At 40.9% G+C, this 21,017-nt stretch overlaps 1 protein-coding gene across 2 annotated transcripts in view; it reads left to right on the plus strand.

Annotated features, from left to right (window-relative positions):
• Positions 1-18,699, plus strand: part of LOC147327547 (protein kinase C beta type-like) — a 49,263-nt gene extending 30,564 nt beyond the window's left edge. Inside the window, exons 4-17 of one of the 2 annotated variants that reach the window (XM_086295228.1) lie at positions 569-680; positions 3,708-3,836; positions 4,204-4,360; positions 4,676-4,810; positions 4,953-5,049; positions 5,161-5,304; positions 5,407-5,580; positions 5,772-5,863; positions 9,160-9,222; positions 9,324-9,462; positions 9,554-9,634; positions 9,747-9,854; positions 10,321-10,461; positions 17,950-18,699. In XM_086295228.1, coding sequence (XP_086151354.1) covers positions 569-680; positions 3,708-3,836; positions 4,204-4,360; positions 4,676-4,810; positions 4,953-5,049; positions 5,161-5,304; positions 5,407-5,580; positions 5,772-5,863; positions 9,160-9,222; positions 9,324-9,462; positions 9,554-9,634; positions 9,747-9,854; positions 10,321-10,461; positions 17,950-18,102 — 1,725 coding nt within the window. In that variant the 3' untranslated portion in view covers positions 18,103-18,699. Of the gene's footprint in view, positions 1-568; positions 681-3,707; positions 3,837-4,203; positions 4,361-4,675; positions 4,811-4,952; positions 5,050-5,160; positions 5,305-5,406; positions 5,581-5,771; positions 5,864-9,159; positions 9,223-9,323; positions 9,463-9,553; positions 9,635-9,746; positions 9,855-10,320; positions 10,462-10,915; positions 14,248-17,949 lie in introns of those variants that run through there. The other variant, XM_086295227.1, reaches the window with a different exon arrangement.
• The last annotated feature ends 2,318 nt before the right edge of the window (positions 18,700-21,017 follow it).

The raw sequence follows: 21,017 nt of genomic DNA on the forward strand, positions 1-21,017 counted from the left end.
TCACTGATGTTTATTAATCTCAAACTCCGCTCTTTGTTTTTGTTATATCACCAGTGCTGTTGTTACCTATTTTTGTGCATCCTCCAAATTCACTCAGTTTTCCATCTCTATCTCTTGGTCTCTCATGCTCACATTAGTTCTTTTGTTTTCCCGTAAAATATTTAAACATTTAAAGGCTTTACTCTGGAGAAAATCAGTACTGTAAGTCATCTACTTATGGCTAATCCCTGCCATGGGGAGTGGAGATCATATGATTTTTTTGCGCCGTGATATATCGCATGGTTTAAAATGATTCATCATCAGTCACTGACTGAAATGTTCTGCTGTCCATATACTTTATTTTTGCATCCATGTGGGTTTGCAAATTAAACACATTATGATTAAGAACCTGTTAGAGGAAATTGAGAACCCCTTTTCTTGTAATTTAGCTGAGTCCAGGCTTTAAATGGCGACTAACAGGACAACTGAGAACACCTAACCTTGCAGCTTTAAATCTTTTAACAACCCGAAACAGTCTGAGTTATTTGAATATAATTGTACTCAAGCATCTTCTGTCTCCTCTTTACAGGATCCTCGTAGTAAACACAAGTTTAGGGTCCACACTTACTCAAGCCCCACCTTCTGTGACCACTGTGGCTCCCTCCTGTACGGGCTGATACACCAGGGAATGAAATGTGACCGTAAGTACACGAATATCTGCCTGTGTTTCAGAAAGGAAGCCTTGTGCTTTAGAAGCTTGCATTTTACGCTCTTTTTAAACCTTGCTAGTACTGAGATGGACCCCCATTTCCCTTTATAGGTGCCTTAATTCTTTGTGGCACAGGTGCTGGAAACATTTCTCAGAGATACTGGTCAATAATGACATGAGAGTATTGATGCTCATCTACCGAGCATCTGAATAACGCAGCAGAAATCAGGGCTCATCCGACCAGACAACATTTATTTTCTGATTTTCTCTTGTCTTATTTTGGTGAACCCGTGTTAGCTATAGCCGTGGTTTTCTGTACTTAACTCATAAATGTCCTCTGGTGTGGTCTTCTGCTGCTGCAGCCAATCTGCTTCAATGTGAGGCTCTTCTGCAGAGATGCTCTTCTGTATACCTTGAATGTAACAAGTGGGGATTTGAGTAACTGTTGCCTTCCTCTCAGCTCAAAGCAGTCTGGCCATTCTCTCAGAGCTCAACAAGGCATTTTCACCCAGACAACTTCCGCTTACTGGATATTTTTTCTCATTTTTTTGACTATGTGGGAAAATCCCAGCATATCAGCAGTTTCTAAAACACTCACACCAGTCAGTTTTGCACCAACAACCCTGCCTCATTGAGAAACATTTAAATTTTGTTTCTTCCTCATTTTTGGCTTGAACTTAAGCAGACCGTGTAGACCATGTCTGCATGCCTAAGAGCACTGACTTGCTGCCATGTGATTGGGTGATTCGATACTTGTATGGAAGTAGACTACGTTTAGAAAATGAAATCTGGTTGTTTCTCACATTTACGAGATGGTGTAAAAAAAAGAAAGAAAGAGGAAGACTTGAGGAATTGGCCACAAGTTTCAGGTTTTTGAGATTTCTTCACTTCTGTAGTAAAAAAAAAAAAGGCAAATTCAGTGTGTTCAGTTTTTCACAATGTAGATGAGCACGGGCGAAAAAACTAATGCTGTTGCAGCATAGAGTGCAGCACAGGATACTCGGGCAAAGATCAACATTTCTGTCATCTAGAAGCTTTTCATTTGACAATAAAAGTTTATGCTGAAACTGATGTTCGTTAGATTATATCTGATCTGATATCAGATTTATCAGTTCTTTTCCTGTCCTGATCAGTTTTACTACTACAGAAGCTTCACTCTGTCGTTAATGCTTTACAGCATTAATGACACACATATTGCTACAGCTAAAGTTAAAGCTTCCACTGCTGAACACTGACTGCAGTTTGCATGAATACTTCACAATAATCAAGCTGCTCATAATATTTCCCCCCCTCCATTTCTTTAGTTGTGTCACAAACTGTTTGTGTTGGCACGAAGAGGAAGTAGGTTACCTCTCTGCAATGCTATACTCAGGCCAGCATTATTTAGTGGGCAGATGTTTCCTCATTGTGCTTTGACTTTGCATCATGAAAATACTAGAGTACCTTATTTGACATAATTTACAAGCGGGTTTGGTTATTTATTAATCCATAGAAACACTCGAGTTGTTCATTAATTGTAAATGTATAATTATCATACAGAAGATGAGACTTATTTCTGTAAGTGTTGGCAGACAAGCGCAAGTAGTCTTCAAGGTTTACACTCGTTAATGGATTAATGGTTCTCATGGGTGTGTTTAGTGCCTGTTGGAGATAATACATTGAAATCCACGGTCACAGAAACATTATTGTTACTGGAAAAGAAAACCTACAGAGAGCAAGAGATTAACTTCTCACTCTCCACCTTCAGAACCTCAACACCACCCACTGATTCAACAGAGTGGAGCAAAATGTGGTACATCAGAAATGTCTGCCATCTAGTGGACGTACTGAGAAATGACCATGGGTTATTAGACTTGTCTGTGTTCTTGCATTGATCAAATTGTTTCCCACTTACTAGTCTGTAAAATAATGAGTTTTGCTTAAACTGTGTTCTACTCTCACTGTCCAGATTTAATGTTTAGCTGTGCCTTTTATTACCGAAGACAAATTTTTAAACTGTTCTGACCAACCTGTATATACAACACATAGCTTTAGTGTTGGTGCTCTTCGGCCCTCAGGCATTTTCTCTGGGCCAAGGTTCATTTAAAAAGGACTGAGGAAAGTGGAAAACTGTTCTGTGGTCAGACGAATCGAAGTCTGAAATTTATTTTGGAAAACGTGGACGCCACATCCTGCAGACCATCCGGCTTGTCATCAGTGCTCAGTTCAAAAAGCCTGCATCTCTAATTGTATTGGAGTGCATTACTGTTTATGGAATTTGGCAGCTGGCACAACTAGAAAGGCAACATCAGATGACATCTTCTACAGGTGAGGCCCTGCATATTTCACCAAGACAATGCTAAACCTCATATTACAGAGCTCCATAGCAGAGGAGCCCAGGTGCTAAACTTGCCTCCCTCCAGTTCACCAACTGAAAGGATTTGGAGAATCCTCTGATCTCAGATGTTTGCAGACTTGCTGTTGCTACAGTGGTAGACATGCCCCTGTATTGAGAAGTGCTGCTCCTATCAAATTCATAATGAGCCAGTATATTTTTCTTAAAATGGTACATTTGATGTTTTTCTGTGTTCTACTATGAATAAAGTATGGATTTATGGATTTGATGGATGGATCTGGTTTTATTTACATACGTCAGGGACTATAGGATGGTTTTGGGGGTTGGGTGAGGTCACATCTCTGGTTGCTCTGACCTAACGAGTATGGGTGATATTTGGTCTGGTGTCTGGGATCTGAGAGTTCAATAGTTTTCATTACTTTAAGTACCCAGCATGTTTTTACTTATTATCTAACTGTCTCCAAATTTACCTCTTTGTTTTTTTTGATTAATTTTTTAAGCCCCCTGTGTCTGTTAGGGTGCAGCCCTAAATCTCTTTTAATCTGGCAATAAGGCACTGAAAGCCTTCCGGTAATTACTTTGGGGGGGTTTAGGGCACAGACTGTCACATGTTAGACAGACTGTGATGATTGTGATTCATAACCAACCTGCACAATTTTCCTGTCTCTCTCTCTCTCTGTTCAGACTGTATGATGAACATCCACAAGCGATGTGTCGCCAACGTCCCGAGCCTGTGCGGGACGGATCACACGGAAAGGCGAGGACGCATCCACATCTCTGCGCAGATCACTGACGACACTCTCACCGTCACCAGTGAGTGCTCCCACACACACGAGCGCACTGAGTGCATCTCAAAGCTCTCTGCCAGCCTAAGACTAAAACCGGAAAGTCCATTAGTTGATCAATGATCCAACGATTGACCCACATTGCCACTGGGACATGCACCCACGTGCCAGCGCTCCCTTTCAGACAGCTGTGGATTGATTATGGAACAGAAACTAAACTGTTGTTAAGTGTTGTCTAATGTGGCCAGAGTTATTTAGGGCAGGCTGAAGCTTTAGACATGGATGGGTTGCGCTAACACTTTGGGAAAGGACAAATTGCGGACAGTCTAAAAGTGTGTTTTATCCTGGGATCTTCTGGCACTTATTTGTATTTATGTCCTCAACCCCCCCCACAGTCAAAGAGGCTAAGAACCTGGTGCCTATGGATCCCAACGGCCTGTCAGACCCCTACGTCAAGCTCAAGCTGATTCCCGATCCCAAGAGTGAGAGCAAGCAGAAGACAAAGACCATCAAATGCTCCCTCAACCCCACGTGGAACGAGACCTTCACTTTGTGAGACACCTTTTTGTTGAACATAACTTGCCTTTTGATTAAAGTTACTCACTTGGCCTCATTTTGAGTCGCATATGCGCAAACCTAACTGGAGCTCGTGCAAGTGACCCAGTCCTCTCTCCTCCTCCTGTTTGTGCTCGTTGTTTTTCGAGCTATTCTCGGGTAGGAAAGGTATGAAAAACTGTGATTTGCTGCATTGTTTTTAAGTTTGTACAGAGAGAGATGAGAGGACTGTGATCTCAGGTTTTCATTTTTAGCTATATTAGGAACGCACTTTATCTTCCGTTTCACTGTCCTCCATTTTTTTCCTTTTAGCAACCTCAAAGAAACTGACAAGGACCGCCGTCTGTCAGTAGAGGTCTGGGACTGGGATTTGACCAGCAGGAATGACTTCATGGGATCACTGTCCTTTGGGATCTCAGAGCTACAGAAACAAGGGATAGATGGATGGTGAGAAAATTACACAGGTGTAACTAGAAATGATACAGGCAGGACGTGCAGGGGTGTGAATGTTTAGGAGGCTTTGTTGTCATAGTCTGGTGATAATCCTGGATTTTGTCTGGCAATGCTCTGCTTTCATTCTGGGGTTTAGGTTTAAGATGCTGTCCCAGGAGGAAGGAGAATACTTTAATGTTCCTGTCCAGCCAGATGGAGAGGACGGTAATGAGGAGCTACGGCAAAAGTTTGAGGTAAGACTCACAGAAATCGACGAGAATGACGACTGGTTTAATTTGTGCTCTTGCCTATTTCTTGTTCTCTAATAAACTACTTCTTCCCCCTTCCCCATTTTAATTCTCTAGAGAGCGAGAGTGGGTCCAGGGAAGCCCACTGACTCCTCTTCTTCCTCCTCGGTGTGCAAGTACGACAGCAACGGCAATCAGGACCGCGTCAAGCTCTCAGATTTCAACTTCATCATGGTTCTGGGCAAGGGCAGCTTCGGCAAGGTGGGGCACGCGTCAGTAGAAATGTGATGTTTCTGATGTAAACATGGCATGAATGAAATCTCTTTAAAACTCACTGATTTCCTTTGGTTGACTCCCTCAAAGGTGATGCTGGCTGAGAGGAAAGGCACAGATGAGTTGTACGCCATCAAAATCCTGAAAAAAGACGTGGTGATCCAAGATGATGACGTGGAGTGCACCATGGTGGAGAAGAGAGTCCTCGCCCTGTCAGGAAAACCACCTTTCCTCACTCAGCTGCACTCATGCTTCCAAACCATGGTGAGACAGCTTGAAGCACGACCAGCTTCTTATCTTTTATAATGTTATCAGAGTGCTTTCCATGGCTTGTTTGCTTTGGTCTGTTTACTGTGTAAATTTGAACTGTGTAATTATCAGCCTGTCAGTAAACTGTGATTCTGAATAATTTATTCCTCTCTTCTGGTCTCCTGCTTCTTCTTTATTGCTCCTAGGACCGATTGTATTTTGTCATGGAGTATATTAATGGAGGAGACCTTATGTACCATATCCAACAGGTCGGCAAGTTTAAGGAGCCTCATGCTGTGTGAGTGCATGCACACACACACACACACACACACACACACACACACACACAGACAGTGAGTTTGATCAAATCTAGAAGAGAATCAAGCATTTCGATGCTCTTAAACAATCCCCCACTTAAGAAACTCAATGGTGATTAACAAAACAGAATTTGGCATCCAGACTTTCCTTAACTAATAAGTTTAGTTTCACATCAAAGTTGATGTGCCACCATTAATATCTTGTTTTTGCTTCTCCTCGTCTGTTCTTGCTTTCTTACTTATAAGCAGTGTTGGGTAAGTTACTTTAAATTAGTAACTTAGTTACATTACTAGTTTCTTCTATCAAAAGTAACTCAGTTACTTCAAGTTACTCGTTACTTTCAGAGTAACTAGTTACTAGGGAAAGTAACCTTGGTTTAACTCAGAATTCTCTTGTTAATGTGTTGCTTCCGTAACTGGATACCCAGCAAGCTTGCCAGTCTTCTAGCTTGCTTACTTGCCACAAGTGCACTGTGCCACCTACCAATAGAAAGGAAAAAATAATGTGCACATTTCCACGAGAGAAATCCCACGCCTGATTTTATCCTAGCCTGCTTTTTACATCCAACACAAAAACTGCAGTCGTGGTGCTTTCGATTGTACTCAGAACTCGGAAATTCTGCCTTCTGAATAGGAAGATGTAGGTAACACCAGACTGCAGATGAGCTGCATACAGGGCTGGACTGGGACAAAAAAATCGTCCCGGGCATTTTGACTAGAGGCCGGCCCACCATTATAGGAAAAATCATAAAGCCTATTAAATGAAAATAAACACAGTTGTGACAGTGATGTACACTGTTCTGATGGTATATATGTATCAATCTATCAGTCGTTTGTTGTAAGACTCAGATAATTATTTTTTTAAAAGTGAGACATTTTAAATGAGAATAAGAAAGTATTTCCTTGTGCCCCCCTCTCCCTTTTAATGCCCTACATGGACCCCTGGCAACACTTTGCTAGATCTGCACCTGCACAGTTACCAGCTGTCAGCTACTTAGAAAAGGATCCTGGTGTTATTTGTCTCTCAGAAACAGTTCATAACTTCCCTTCAACTCACTCATGTGACCTAAAAGGTAAACCTGTTTCTCCATCACAGCTCTGATGATCCAGTAAGGACATCTCCTGGTTTCATCTTCATGTTTCCCTCTCACCACATAACCAAACCGATATCATGACCAGCAGCTTTTACAGCTGTGGCTCCAGCAAACATCAGCTGATACTAGAAAGTAATATTAAATAAATTCTAACAACAGCTGATCAAGCTTAAAAGTGCTGCTGTTGTTTAGCGCGACATCCGCTGGTTTCCTCTTTCTGGCGCAAAGTGAGCGATAAATAAACAAGAGAGCCGATCAGCTGATCATTGATCAGTTTCATGATTGAAGTAGAAACAGGAGAGGGAGGGGGGAGAATGAAAGAAGAAGAGGCAGCTGTGCAGCGTAAACACAGAATAACTCCAGCTTTGTGCCTTTTTCATTGTAGCTGAAGTCCGGGACAAACTGTTCCTTTTCACCTCAATAAGAAACGCGTAATATTTTCTCTGAATACGAGACAATTCCGTTTTTTACAGGACGGTTGGCAACTCTAATAATTAACCTTATGAACAAAATAAAGTTCAACATCAGTAACATAGCACCCACCCAGCTGTATAGAAACTCCGTCATGCTAGCTAGCACGCAGTACGAAAAATTCAGCATAACAAAAATAAACTCCACCTAAACTTGGTTCATATCTGACCCAGATGGACTGCAGGTCATAACTTCTTACCTGAAGTTCAGTTCAACTGACACTCACAGACCAGCGGCCACTTCGGGTCTCTCCTCTTGCCTCCCTTTTCCTTCATCCACCTGCTGGCCTCCACCACTTGCTAATGTTATTGAATCTGTGGAAGCTCCGCGATAGCCACCACAGGAAGTAACGAATAACGAGCCTATCTAAATCCCAGTAACGAGTAACGCGTTCCCGGTTTTGGCATAATAACTAGTTACTGTGCTCTTACCACAATAATAACGTAGTTACTGTAACGCGTTACTTAATAACGCGTTAGTCCCAACACTGCTTATAAGTGATGCAACAATACTCCAGATCTCCAAATCGCACTTCAGGACTAAGATAACTTTGCATATTCACAATTCCAAAATAATCCTTTTTTATACATTACTGGATCTTGGTGCAGCTCGTCAGTTAATTCACTGTCTCAAACGAGCAGTCTTGGCTCCCCTCTTCCTTCCATTAAGTCAGCCACACTTTGATTGGCTCCATCTTGCAAACAGAATGTTTGAACAGCTGTGTTCCTGTGATGACCTCATTAAACATATCTGTTCTCATTGACTCAGTGTTTAGTCTGAAAGAAGAGCTTTTGACTTACATTGAGTGAGATAAAAAATTGCCATTTTATCTTCATATATAGCTGGAGAAAAAAGAAATTGGACCCCCCTTGTTCACTTATAAAAGAAATGAACAGTCTTTATTTTTATGGTAGTTTCATTTTATTTCCCGTACTGCATGATTGAGGAAAAAAATGAAAAGTGTAATATGTGCCCAATAAACATAACAGCTCAGGGAATCTTAGGGACTAACTACCGCCGCTCCACTTGGCTCATTAACGTAAGCAATATGTGCACGTGGCTAATTAGCATGACATTACATAATGCAAGTTAACAGAGCTATTTCTCAGCCTGTATCTACACACATGGTGTTTACACAAGCACAATCAAAACATGCCCTTAATAGGAAATGTTTAAACAGATGGCGAGTTAAACTGTGTATTCCACCTCAAAGCTTTGCTAACATAGCTCCGGTGTTAGCTACAGGGATGAAGCAGCACCTACCTTTTTCTGCCACTGTTGTCACATAATCCTTAACTGTCTGTATTTACATTCATGCACTCAGCAGCTGGTCTTCACATAATGCTGGCATCTTTGTTGAAGACAAAGGTCAAGATAAACCTTTACCAGATGACAGGTTAACAGGTACTTCCTGTTTTAACACTTGCGCAGATCCGTGTATGAGGAGAGACGAGTTCCTTTGCAGTAAAAGCTCTGCAGCTCAGAAAGGTTATACATTACTTAAAGTGGCAGCCAAAACTGTTATAAAATGAACTTTTTATGCATTTTGTGCGTTATACTTACAAATGTTGATGTTTTTGTCATTCGTGGTGCTTAAAAAAATGAAAATGCATGAGGCACACTTTAACCTCTCTGAAGGGCTTCAATAGGAGATATCAGAGCATCACCAAACGCACCTTTCAGTTAAAGACGGATGTTTGCCTCTGTTTTAGGTTCTATGCTGCTGAGATTGCCATCGGCCTGTTCTTCCTTCATTCCAAGGGCATTGTGTATCGGTGAGATGGTTTTTGAATCAGCTCGGCTACTCGCGTGTAGTTTCCGGTCCCTTTTAGTTTACAGATGTGAGTAACATCTGTGCGTTTGGATGTTTTTGCAGGGATCTGAAGCTGGACAATGTGATGCTGGACTCTGAGGGCCATATAAAGATTGCAGATTTTGGAATGTGTAAAGAAAACATGCTTGATGGCATTACCACAAAGACTTTTTGTGGAACTCCAGACTACATCGCTCCAGAGGTGTGTTTTACGGGTTAGCCACTGTCTAGTTGTCAATTGGTTTATTTTAATCTTTCAGACATTGATTGCAACCCTATTCTTTCTCTTGCAGATCATAGCCTATCAGCCTTATGGGAAGTCTGTGGACTGGTGGGCTTTTGGAGTCCTGCTTTATGAAATGCTTGCTGGACAGGTTTGTATTCATCTACTGCTTACCCTCTTAAATTATTATTATTATTATTATTATTGTTATTATTTTACCAAAACAACAACTAAAAAAAGGGTCTGCATTTGTGCCTCTCTAGCCGCCTTTCGATGGTGAAGATGAAGATGAGCTTTTCCAGTCCATCATGGAGCATCACGTCTCATACCCTAAATCCATGTCCAAAGAAGCAGTTGCTATCTGCAAGGGGGTAAGAAAACATGCTTGTATGCGCATACATGCAGGGTAACTCCTAATGTGGCCCCTGAAACCTCTGCTTGTTTTTCACTCTGAGCACTGGAGGGTTCGTCATATTATAAAGGCTGCTGCGTGTTAGTGCGCACCCTCCAGCAGTGAGGCTGAACTGCCTCTTAACAGCTCGTGGCAGCAAACGATGATTGTACTTGTTTATTTGCCCTCCACACCTCCTCATCTGTGATATCTTTTTATTTGTTTACTAATGCGTTAAATAGTTACAGTACACATTAATAAAGATCACTGTTTTTCATCTCATTAATAATATTTTGCATGACATAATGACTTTGCATTGCTGTTTTTAATTTAAAAATGCTGCCTTTATGTAATGCATACATGCTACAGATTGATTATGGGTCCGTTTTAAAAAGACTAAACGAATACGACTCATCTTGCATTGTATGTCTTTGTGTAATCTCTAGCTGATGACCAAACACCCGGCTAAGCGTCTGGGCTGCGGCCCAGAAGGTGAGAGAGACATCAAGGAGCACGCCTTCTTCCGCTACATAGACTGGGAAAAACTGGAGAATAAGGAAGTCCAGCCACCTTTCAAACCGAAAGCTGTGAGTATATGACACGCTGACTCACTTCAGCTGTTCACTTTATCAGCCTTCACTAAATGCCTTAGAAATCTTTGCACAGTAGTTAAGAAAATGCCACAGTTTGCTCAAACCTTTAAGGTAAGTTATCAGGATTAGTTTGTTCATCCTTCAAACCCAACCATCACCTGCCGTTGGTCACTGCACTCACCAATGCAGAGCTGATTTATTTATTTATGTGAGTGTAGTCACCAATGATGAAGGCAGATGTCACCTGGCTCACGTATGGACCAATGGAAATCCACAGTTTCGGCTGTGAATGATTTTATTGGTTGATGCCATATTTTAGTTGTATTTCTCTTTTTTCTCTTTGTTGCTTGTTGTCCTTTTTTTCCTGTCATCCTTCATCAAACTCACTGCATTCCCCCCCCCCCCCCCCCCCCCCCCCCCCATCTCTCTCCTCTCCTCTCCATGGCAGTGTGGGCGTGATGCGGAGAACTTTGACCGCTTTTTCACACGCCATCCCCCAGAGCTGACCCCCCCAGATCAGGACGTTATAGTCAACCTGGACCAGCAAGAATTCCAAGGCTTCTCATTTGTTAACCCTGAGTACTCCTACACAGATCACTGACCATGCCGCATATTACTGGTCTGCATTAGTATCTCTTGCACCACACATACTGTACAAAAAAATAAATAAATCACAATTTCATATTGTATTTGGAAGGGTGAAAGAAATCACTCAACATTTTGGAAAATGTGTCTTTTCCTTTTAACTCATCACAATTTGATAGCAAATAATATCACTCTAGTGTTAATGTACGTGGCGTTGTAGCTAGGTAGGGATTAAGCCTCAGTCACACACTTCCCAACCCCCTGGCAACGTGAAATGTGTGTTCTCTGACTGGTTGGACTGGTTGCTGGCTGTTGCTAGGTAAAAGTGTTGCACAGAGGTTGCTGCACCCAAAACCTGCATGCTATTTCTACGTGGAAGATGCCAAATATTTTCTATAGTTACTCTCCAAATTTTAGTGAAACTTAAAAAAAGACAGTTTGCATTCAAAGGAAAAGTCATGCTTTTTAAAATATTTTGGTTGCAGCAGTAAGACACAACTTTTTGCATTTTGCAAGTACTGTGAATCTTTTCAGACAAATCTGCGTGTTCCATATAAGCTAACTGCATGAAGGTTTTCAGCCCACAGCCCTCTTTGTGACCAATTTCACCTAGCAACAGCCAGCAACTTCTTACCATCTGGTCACAGAATACATGCTTTTCCTTAGCATCAGGTGGTTACCAGGGGTTACTGACCAGCAGTTAGCATTAAGTTTGGAAGCACCTAGAAATAGCTAGCCTGGCTCTTTCTAATCTCAACAATAAGGTAACCAGAAGTAAAGCAGATTAACATGTCTCTGTGGTTTTACAGATATGCAACACAACAAAGCTGCGAGTTGTGGCTTAAACTCATAAACAAAGCAGTACAACTGTCTCGCTTTATGGGGAAGCTAGCAAGCACACTAGCACAGATATCCTGGTTGGTAAAATAGTGTTATATGATATAAAACCTCCCTAAGATTCTTAAAGGACATCAGTGGCCTGTAAGGAAAGAGCCACATGACAGATGATGACACTGAAAGGTAGCATTTAGCTGTCCTTGAGCAACCTGGTTGGTTTACCTTCTGGCACTGCTGTAAAGTTTGATAGGTAGCACATAAACAGCGACACATTAAAAGTATAACTCCTAAACAACTTGATTACCAACTTTTAAATATTACAAAGCAGGGTGGTATCTTTTTAGTTAATATGTTAATATTAGAAATAAACATTCCAGTCTGTCATACTTTTTGTGCAAATTAGCATGAATTTGCACAGTTAAACTGCTAGCGAGCACAAACGGTTAACAGTGCTAAACATTGAGTAACAATTTATATTTTGAAGATTGTTAGCTACAAACAGTAAAACATTAGTCTAGCTGCCAGTTTGTTTTTTTTATACACATTGCGCAAAGAAAAAAAAATTAAAGACTTGGTTAGCAGTTAGCCACTAGCTCATTAATCTAGCTCTGCTAACCCTCTCAGTTGAATAACCTTTGCCTTGCAGGTTGCTACATTTGCTTCAAAGATTAAAACATTAAATAAAAGATTTTTGTGTAGTTAATGGTAGTTATTGTTGCCACATTAGTGAGGAGAACCAGGCTAGCTGGCCCCCCCAGCTTCCATTTTTCACATTAAACCAGGCTAACACCTCTGCATAAACATGGGTGATATTTATCATCTCATCTGACTTTCAGAAAAAAAATTGAATCGGATGTATTTCTTGTATTTCCTAAATAATGTTCACACATGAACATTATTTACAGGTGCTCCACTGAAATGCGACTAAAATAATCAAGTGTCAAGGTGCCAGTAGGCGGCTAATCTTGTTTGCAGCAGCGACACTGTTCTGAGTTTATTGTAGTTTAGCGCGTCACGTTACACTGCTGCTCTTGTAGCAGCTCTACTGGCTGTATTTTTATCTTTAGTACAGACATGTTGCTCGCTCCTAAATGCCACACGGCTGCTCACACTGGCAGGCTGATGTCGGAGTCAGACCTCAGGGCCGACTTTAGCCTGCTCCGTCTCTATGTTGCCCTCCTTTGTAAGGCAAGGCAAGGCAAGTTTATTTGTATAGCACAATTCAACAACAAGGTGATTCAAAGTGCTTTACAGAGACATTAGAAACAAGAACAAATAAAAAGCATGATTTAAAATTGAATAAAACAAGCAAATAAACTAACTAACTAATTAACAAACAAACAAACAAACAAACAACAATGTAATTGCATATTGACTATGACAACCTATATTGATGAGTGTACTATGATCACATGTTGGTAATTCATGCAGTGTAAGTGAAAATTGACCAATTGCTTTGCTATGATTGTTTGACTACTAATCATTTTTCCGAATGTTTACTTTTGTCTAAAATCTGCATCAACTTAGTGATTTTTTTTTTTTTAAATGTCATTGTTTGTTGGGGTTTTTTTGTTTTCTTTCTTTTTTTAAAAAGCTCTTCTCATGATCAATTTCCGAAAACAATCTCCACAGTTACACTGTTTTTAATGACAGAGATCATATCTCTTTGCTTGTGCACAACCATCTTTGGAGAATTTCACATATGATGAAGGTGTTTCGAGTTTTGTGAAGTCGGTAGTCTGTTAGCTAACAGAAACAGGATGTCCAAAAGTGCCAAAATAAAGTCCAGAATTCACAAGGCTGTGAAACAACTCAACAACTGTGATGAAGGCAGCCATTTTGTGCCATTTTGCAGTTCATGTATAATTATGATATGCATTATACTTTTTGTTCACAAGTAATACAATATCCCATAATTTTCATATATCAAATGAACTGTCTGAGTTGTATTAAACTTTTGTAACTGTTTAACGATGCAGGGTAGTAACAGTGTGTCAAATGATGTTCTTTGAGCTCGTATCAAAAAGAAAAGAAAAAAAAAAGAGACAGGAAGGCGATATCAAAGGGTTTGTTTTACAAAAATGCTTCTTGAAAAACTATTCTTCCAGATGAAAAAGCGCTTATTGTGATGATGGCAATGGTGAGGAATACATGTTGAAATAACAAGAGAGTGCAGAGAAAATTACATATATATATATATATATATATATATATATATATGAGTTCTATATATAGTTCTATATATCAGAGAGATACTGTATTTGGATACATTGTTTCTGGATGAGAGAGATGCTTCAGTGGATTGTGTAATTGTCCTGTATGACTGGAAACTGATAATATACTCACTGATGCCTACCAGACTACTTCTGCTGTGTCTGCTTTGTTAATGTTGTTGCACCCAAACACAGTGCATCAGATACCCCCATCCAAGCATCCAAGGTCTGTGAAAAGTCCCCTAACTCATCACATAAATTCAGACTTGGTTTGGGAAAAGTGTCATTTAACACACATACAGTGCAGAATAGCAACAGCTAATATCTGCTAGGCTGCCCTCATTCACAATAGTTATGAAAGGTTTAGCACAATTTTTAAAGCTTTCCCAAAGACCAGAGACGGATGGATGTAGCTACAGTGATAACACGCACTAGTTAATGAAACCCCCAGTTTAAAGCTTCTGCCACCAACAACAATAAAACACCTTTTTTTCTGACAAACGAGATAACTAAATAAAAGCTATGATCAAAATGCCCCTTTGACGCTTTTGTTAGTGAATAAAAACGAGATGAAACTGTTCCGATCCAAACTGATTGGGCTGTGTAGAAAGGCAGGATGAGTTTGGAAGTGATCCAATCAGAAGTAATCTCCCATGCTTCTGGTTTCTCATGAAAATGTGAAAAGATTTTAATGCTTGAGATGAAGGAAAGAGCAAACATATGGAAACATTTCACAGTTGATGTCAAGGGAAATAAGATGCTTTGTAAACCATGTGGAGCATCTCTCACCGGTAAAAACACATTTACACTTTATAATTTAGTTGAATGAATCAACTTTGGGTTTAGTCTGTGATAATCTTTTATTTAGTCGACAAAAACTAAAAGAATTTGGATGCCTAAATAATGATTGAAACTACATTTTTGTAATAAAAAGACTATGCTCATGCTCATTGGCTAACGACTAATCAATCACAATGAACCGTGTAGGCTACCAAGATTTTTAAAAATTATCATCTTTTTAATTCAGTATGACATGAAAGGAGTGACTGAGCAGATAAACTGGAGCAGGAAAATGTTTACTGAGGTAAAGTCAGGTGCTTTGCCTTTAAATTTATAGAGGACCGGAAGTCATTTTTTTCAATTCCAGCTATCGCCCCCTGCTGGCTGTTAAAAAGAGCGCAAGGTTACAGCACAGTTTTAAGCTACGTCCTTGTTTTACGCTGTCTGTGGTCGAGACATAGTAGGACACTAGTGAGCCCTTTAAAAGGTCAGTGTAGGAAATTTCTGTATCTGGATTTCGTTTGCGTCACATGGCTGTTACTGTTGTCTGAGTTGAGGTTGGACTGCCGGGCAGTTGCACATTTTATATTTGTTGACGCATCAAATCATTTAAAATGGCTCTGCTGTGATACTTGGTCAATAGTGAAATTACTACTCCTGTATTTGAATGGAGTCTTCTTACATCTGGATGTTCGACTATTTTGTGAAAACACCTGCACCAGCTTTTTGAAGATTGAACCCACCGCACGGCCAAAATAATTCTGATGGTGTCATGTAGACGTATGAAAAGTTTAATAAAAATGTATAAAACTTGAATGGTTTAACTGTGGCACCTACAAAATGTAATCAGTCACAGGTTTAAACTGATTTATTAGCGTCTTTAAAGCTTGTGACACATAAACCATCAGTCCGATTTATAATTTGAAGAGCTTAGGGTTATCAAAAACATAAATCCACATATACTGTGTGATTATTGTTACTCAGTCTCCATACACCAAGTTTTAATCAATGAATCAATGAAACACTCTGAAGCCACAAACATACACTTGCTTCATGCACTAATGGTGAACACGTGGACCATTGGTAGAGATGGGGAAAGTCATTTCAGCTGGAAGCCCTGTGATGAAACGAGGAGGTAGGAAACTAAAACTCTGTGTGTGTGTGTGTGTGTGTGTGTGTGTGTGTGTGTGTGTGTGTGTGTGAGTGTGTGAGTGACTCGTGTGTCTTGGGCTCACTGCTTCACCTCCCTGTGTGAAATCCTTTCGGTTGTGGTTTGGTCCTCAGCAGGTCTCTTTTATCGATCCTCGTCTGCTCTGTACTGGAACATTTCCTCTGTCTCTCTCTGGCTCTGGAAGTTTGTCTTGGGTCTTTCTGCATCTGTGCTGTTGAAGTTGTTCAGGGTGGTCTCTTTGACTGTGTTTCTGGGTTCGTCCGCAGAGTGTGTTTTGTTTGTTATCCACTTGCTTTCTCAGTCTATTTGGAATCTGATCTGTTGTGCTCAGTCTAACAGTTTTGGTGGTGCCACCTTTTACTAGTGATCAGAGGTGTGGACTACACTGGACTCTGACATCAAAACGCACACGCAGCCCACACGACTGATTCATAAAAAAAATAGCCAGATGCTCATATGGACACTGAAACAGATGATGACAGGAAACCTTAAAAGACCAGTAAGAAAAAGTGAGGATATCAGGATACCAAATCAGTTTGAGTGTTCATATGAATGTTAGATTATTGTTGTAACTTTAAGTCCTTTGACCTGAAATGACTTTATATCACCTCAACCCAAAGACTAAAGTTGACCTGATCAATATAATCACATTATGACCATTTCACAGAGTTTCCCTATTAAGACAAACTCAAGGGGTCAAGAGTCTTCATTTGCCCTCAGCTCTACGAAGCGTTTTTGCAGACTTCAGATCATCAGTTTGGATTTAAAAGCTTTGCTCTTACAAGCTGCTGACATCAAACTTGAAAGCATGAAAAACTGAATCAGTTAAATCCCAAAAGGTTGATTCTGTTCACCTGACCGCAGCGTTTTCAGCAGGAGTCACTCATCCAGGTGACTTCTTCAGTCTCAGCTGACTGCAGGTTTCCCCAACCTTATAAACAGTACATTTGCACAATAACTGAAACCAGCCCAATAAATGAACAATGGGCTGTGAGGTCAGTTCCTTGATCATTAATGCACAAATTGTCATGACCATTGATCAAAGACCATGAGTACCATTTACAGAGAGTTAGGGACTAGTAAAGCGCTATACAAATACAGGCCATTTACCATTCCCCAAGGACCCCAAAGCGCTCTACACATTCAGTCATCCACCCATTCACACACTGGTGATGGCAAGCCACCCTGGGGCCCATTGACAGAGGCGAGTGGAATGGCTGCAATCTCAGCATTTTAAGATGGCAAAAGATATACCCTTAGGGCCCCCCCCCCTTTCCCTTTCCATGTAAATGGCTTTCTTGACTCTGCACTCAAACCAGCGTTCCTCCCTGTCCAGGAAGTGTACATCCTCATCCAGATGACCAGAATCAATCTTTAGGATTTACTTACCTGGATGATTCAGCATCAATCAGTTAAAGTGTCATGACTGTGGACATGTATAATCAGTCCATCATTGGTCATTTACACTGCAGAAAAAGAGTAGCAAGTGGAGCTGAGGCCTATAAACTTTAAGCCAAAAACACCAGACCGCAGCTCATTGAAGGAGGTTTTCAGGATATTTTAGTATTTTTATGGACTGATTTTGAATTCATCACATGATTTTGCACGTTGAATTTGACTTTCTAGACTTCAGGCACTAGACACTGACTTTGTCCCACCTCTGGCAATGATCAAACTGTGTCTTTGCTTGTGTCACAAGTATTTGCCTCCTCCTCTACGCTTCATCTTTGTGCTTTTTCTAACATAGATGTTCTAATTCCTTGTTGTCAACCCTCTGTCTGAACCGCCTTTTTAAAAAAACAAACAAACCTCTTTTACAAATACGCTCTAACTTTATTCTCTTTCTTCCTTCTTTCTGTTTTTATTTTTTATTTTTTTTGTGCGTGTGTGTGTCAGAAAACACGCAGAGACGTCTGCAACTTCGACAAGGAGTTTACAAAGATGGTGGTGGAGCTGACGCCAACAGACAAGCTCTTCATCATGAACCTTGACCAGAACGAGTTTCAAGGCTTCTCCTACACCAACCCAGAATTCATCATACAAGTCTGATGACTTCCGGCTGGTTAGAGGCCGGACTTTACTCCAGCTTGTACAGCCCAGCCACATTTCATTAAAGACCCATCCAGCATCAGATCAGGACTCAGAGCCGCGCCGTCTTCAGTCTCGACCCACACCAGCATCTAAACTGGGCAATCATAAACCGTCACATTAGCTCCACAAACACACAGACAGCAGTGTGAAACAAAGCCCGCTGGTTGCCAGTTTCCAGAAAACTCCAGGTGGTTAGCATTCCCAGTACCTCACAGTGAGCCGGTCAGTACGAAGAGCGGTGATCAAGAGTCACAGTGAATGTGCTAATAGTGTGTATGTGCTCTATTGATCACCAACAAGAGTGTCTGTTTACTTGATTTTCTTCTCTTCAGCCTGTGGAAGTTGCATCATGAGCCTGCAATGATCAATATGTACATGCTCACTCACACACACGTGTGTCTGTGCAGGCTGCGGTTTGGAGCAAGGTTGGTTTTGAATTCAAAAAGCTCTGATTTATAACCTCATGTCTAAGTTAGTCCTGAACTTAGTCTTAAGCACGTTTCGTCTTCCAAATTGATGCAAAAAGAAAAATTAAAAAAGGAAAAAAAAAAAAAAGACCCCCCACCCCAAATGCCTGTTTCGGCAGAGATATTTAAAGACGTCTTTCTCTAGCTTAATCTCTTTCTCTATGGCACTGTGTACGTATGCGGTGGGTTAGTGCTGTAGGCCTATACAGTCTTTGTGGTGCCGCTCCTCTATGCATGCCATGTTTGTTGGTCCAGTAGTTTAAAGACTTGCTTTCAACCTCTCGGACAACGAGGGGGGACCTCGTCAGGTGTCCAGAGTCAGTTCTGAAATATCCAAAATCAAAGTTTTAGTTCCCACTCTGAATGCTGTATCTCTTAATAGTGTTTTGAATATGCGTGGCTACACAGTTTGCTTTACAAAGCACGGAGCAAAGACTGTCTGGCTGTCTGTAAATGAGCGTATCGATGTAACGGTGCTGTATGACCTGTGTTTGTGTGTATGTGTGAATAGGAATGGGATGTAGAGCTAGAAGTGTTTTTCATGTTATCGTGCACTTCTCTACTATTCCCCCCCCCCCCCCCCCGTTCTCTCCCCCCCCCCCCCCCTCCTCCTCCTCCTTCCCTTAAATCTTCTTTTGATCTCCGTCCCCCCCTCCCCCCTGGTTAACGTTCATATCATTTTAAGGAAATGTGATAAGACGAGAAAGACAGAGGGAGGGCAAAAGATGGGGGAGTAAAGTGTTAACTATGCAAAAAGGCAGGAGGAGGAGGAAGTGGGCAACTTTTATTAAGCAACCAAGGGATTGTGTAAATGGACAGTGTACATGTGTTGCATGCGCTGTCTTTACCTGCGCGTGAGAGACACCTGCAGAAAGATGCATTAAAATGAATTATCATAAAACATTCCAGAAACTCTGGCTCTCTTGTGTTTTTCTCCTTTTTATCAAAGACAATCTTGTGATCGTGCTTCATTTCTTACCGAGATGTATATTATGTCTGCGATGGAGAGGAGGGATTGTTCTTGAAAGCGATACAGATTTTTAAATCTGTATTGTATTCTTGAAATTAAAGCAGCTATAATGAGCAGTTCTATAGATGTAGTGATAATAAGTATCAAATGGCTCTGTGAGAACATGAAATAAGTCGCTTGGACGGATGAATCTGCAGAGGATTACGGCCCGATTCTGCTTACAGCTCCTTGGAAACTATTATTAACGCTTATTAAATGTGCACATTTAACTTCTCAACAGAAACACTGTGTTCAAAGGCCTGCTGTGCAAGTTCACCAATGACATATATATAATAATGTGCGGTTTAGTCGAGAAGCTGAAACGGTGATTGATCATAACAAAACATTTTACAGCGAGGAAGCTCGTTGGTTGGGGTTGATTGCTTTTGCTTCTTCACACACATGGCCACTCACTTTGCAAAGCCTTAAATAGTCACATCCTCATTTATTCTTTTAATCACTTGTATGATATGCTTGTGGAGTGAATACTGATGACAATATTAATATTAAAGGACATGTAATGAGTAAACCTGGCCAAAGAAAAAGCCCCATGAGAGTTCTGTCTGTCTATTTAAAAGTGTTTTCTACCTGATTATGCATTATTGGTTATACATACAGCATACATACAGTCATGGCACAGAGAAAGTATACTTTTTCCTTTTCATTGGATCATTGTCCTGTTGCAGATCTTGATTTCAGTCGAGCTTTAGCTATCAGAGAGATGGCCTCGCATTTGAGTCTAGAATACTTTAGTACGCAGAGGAGTTCATGGTTGATTCAATAACTAGAAAGGCGCCTGAGTCCTGATGCTGCAAAACAAGCCCAAATGCTCACTCCTCCACCACCGTGCTTGACGGGTGATATGAGATGTTTGTGCTGATTGGTTTTCACCAAATGTGGCTGCTTCATCTTTCAGTTGTTCCCTTTAGGGGTCCTCTGTCACACCAATACTCTGCCCGTCCTCCTTCATTACATCATGACCCTCCTCTGATTCTTAAACATCGACCATCCCTCCTCTTCACAGGTCCAAACTTCCCTCTTTAACTTTGTCTCCAAACAGCTCAACCTGAACTTCCCTTTTACTCTTTATCCTTCTGTCAGGATACACCCCTGACACTCCCCATTCTGTCTGCACTTTTCGCTATCCTACATTTATCCTCCTCTTTTACTTTATTCATGAAACCCTCAACGCACACCTTCCACCTTCTCAACACACTCTCTTCACTTCTTAGTACATTTCCATCTCTATCACATCCTTCCTCTGCCTCTCCCTTTCTTAGTGTCCAGCCTCACAACTCACTACAAGCCTTTTCCTTTGTCATCTCTCTCTTTGCTGTACACCTAGCCTCCCAGAACTCCTTCTTCATCTCCCTAATTATCCAACTTTTTCTTTGCTG

This window comes from Aulonocara sp. 'chitande type north' Nkhata Bay, linkage group LG6 (assembly GCF_057382095.1).
Source record: "Aulonocara sp. 'chitande type north' Nkhata Bay isolate Kocher_YH1m ecotype deep benthic linkage group LG6, A_spYH_male_GT1.1, whole genome shotgun sequence".
In the NCBI taxonomy this organism is placed as follows: domain Eukaryota; kingdom Metazoa; phylum Chordata; class Actinopteri; order Cichliformes; family Cichlidae; genus Aulonocara; species Aulonocara sp. 'chitande type north' Nkhata Bay.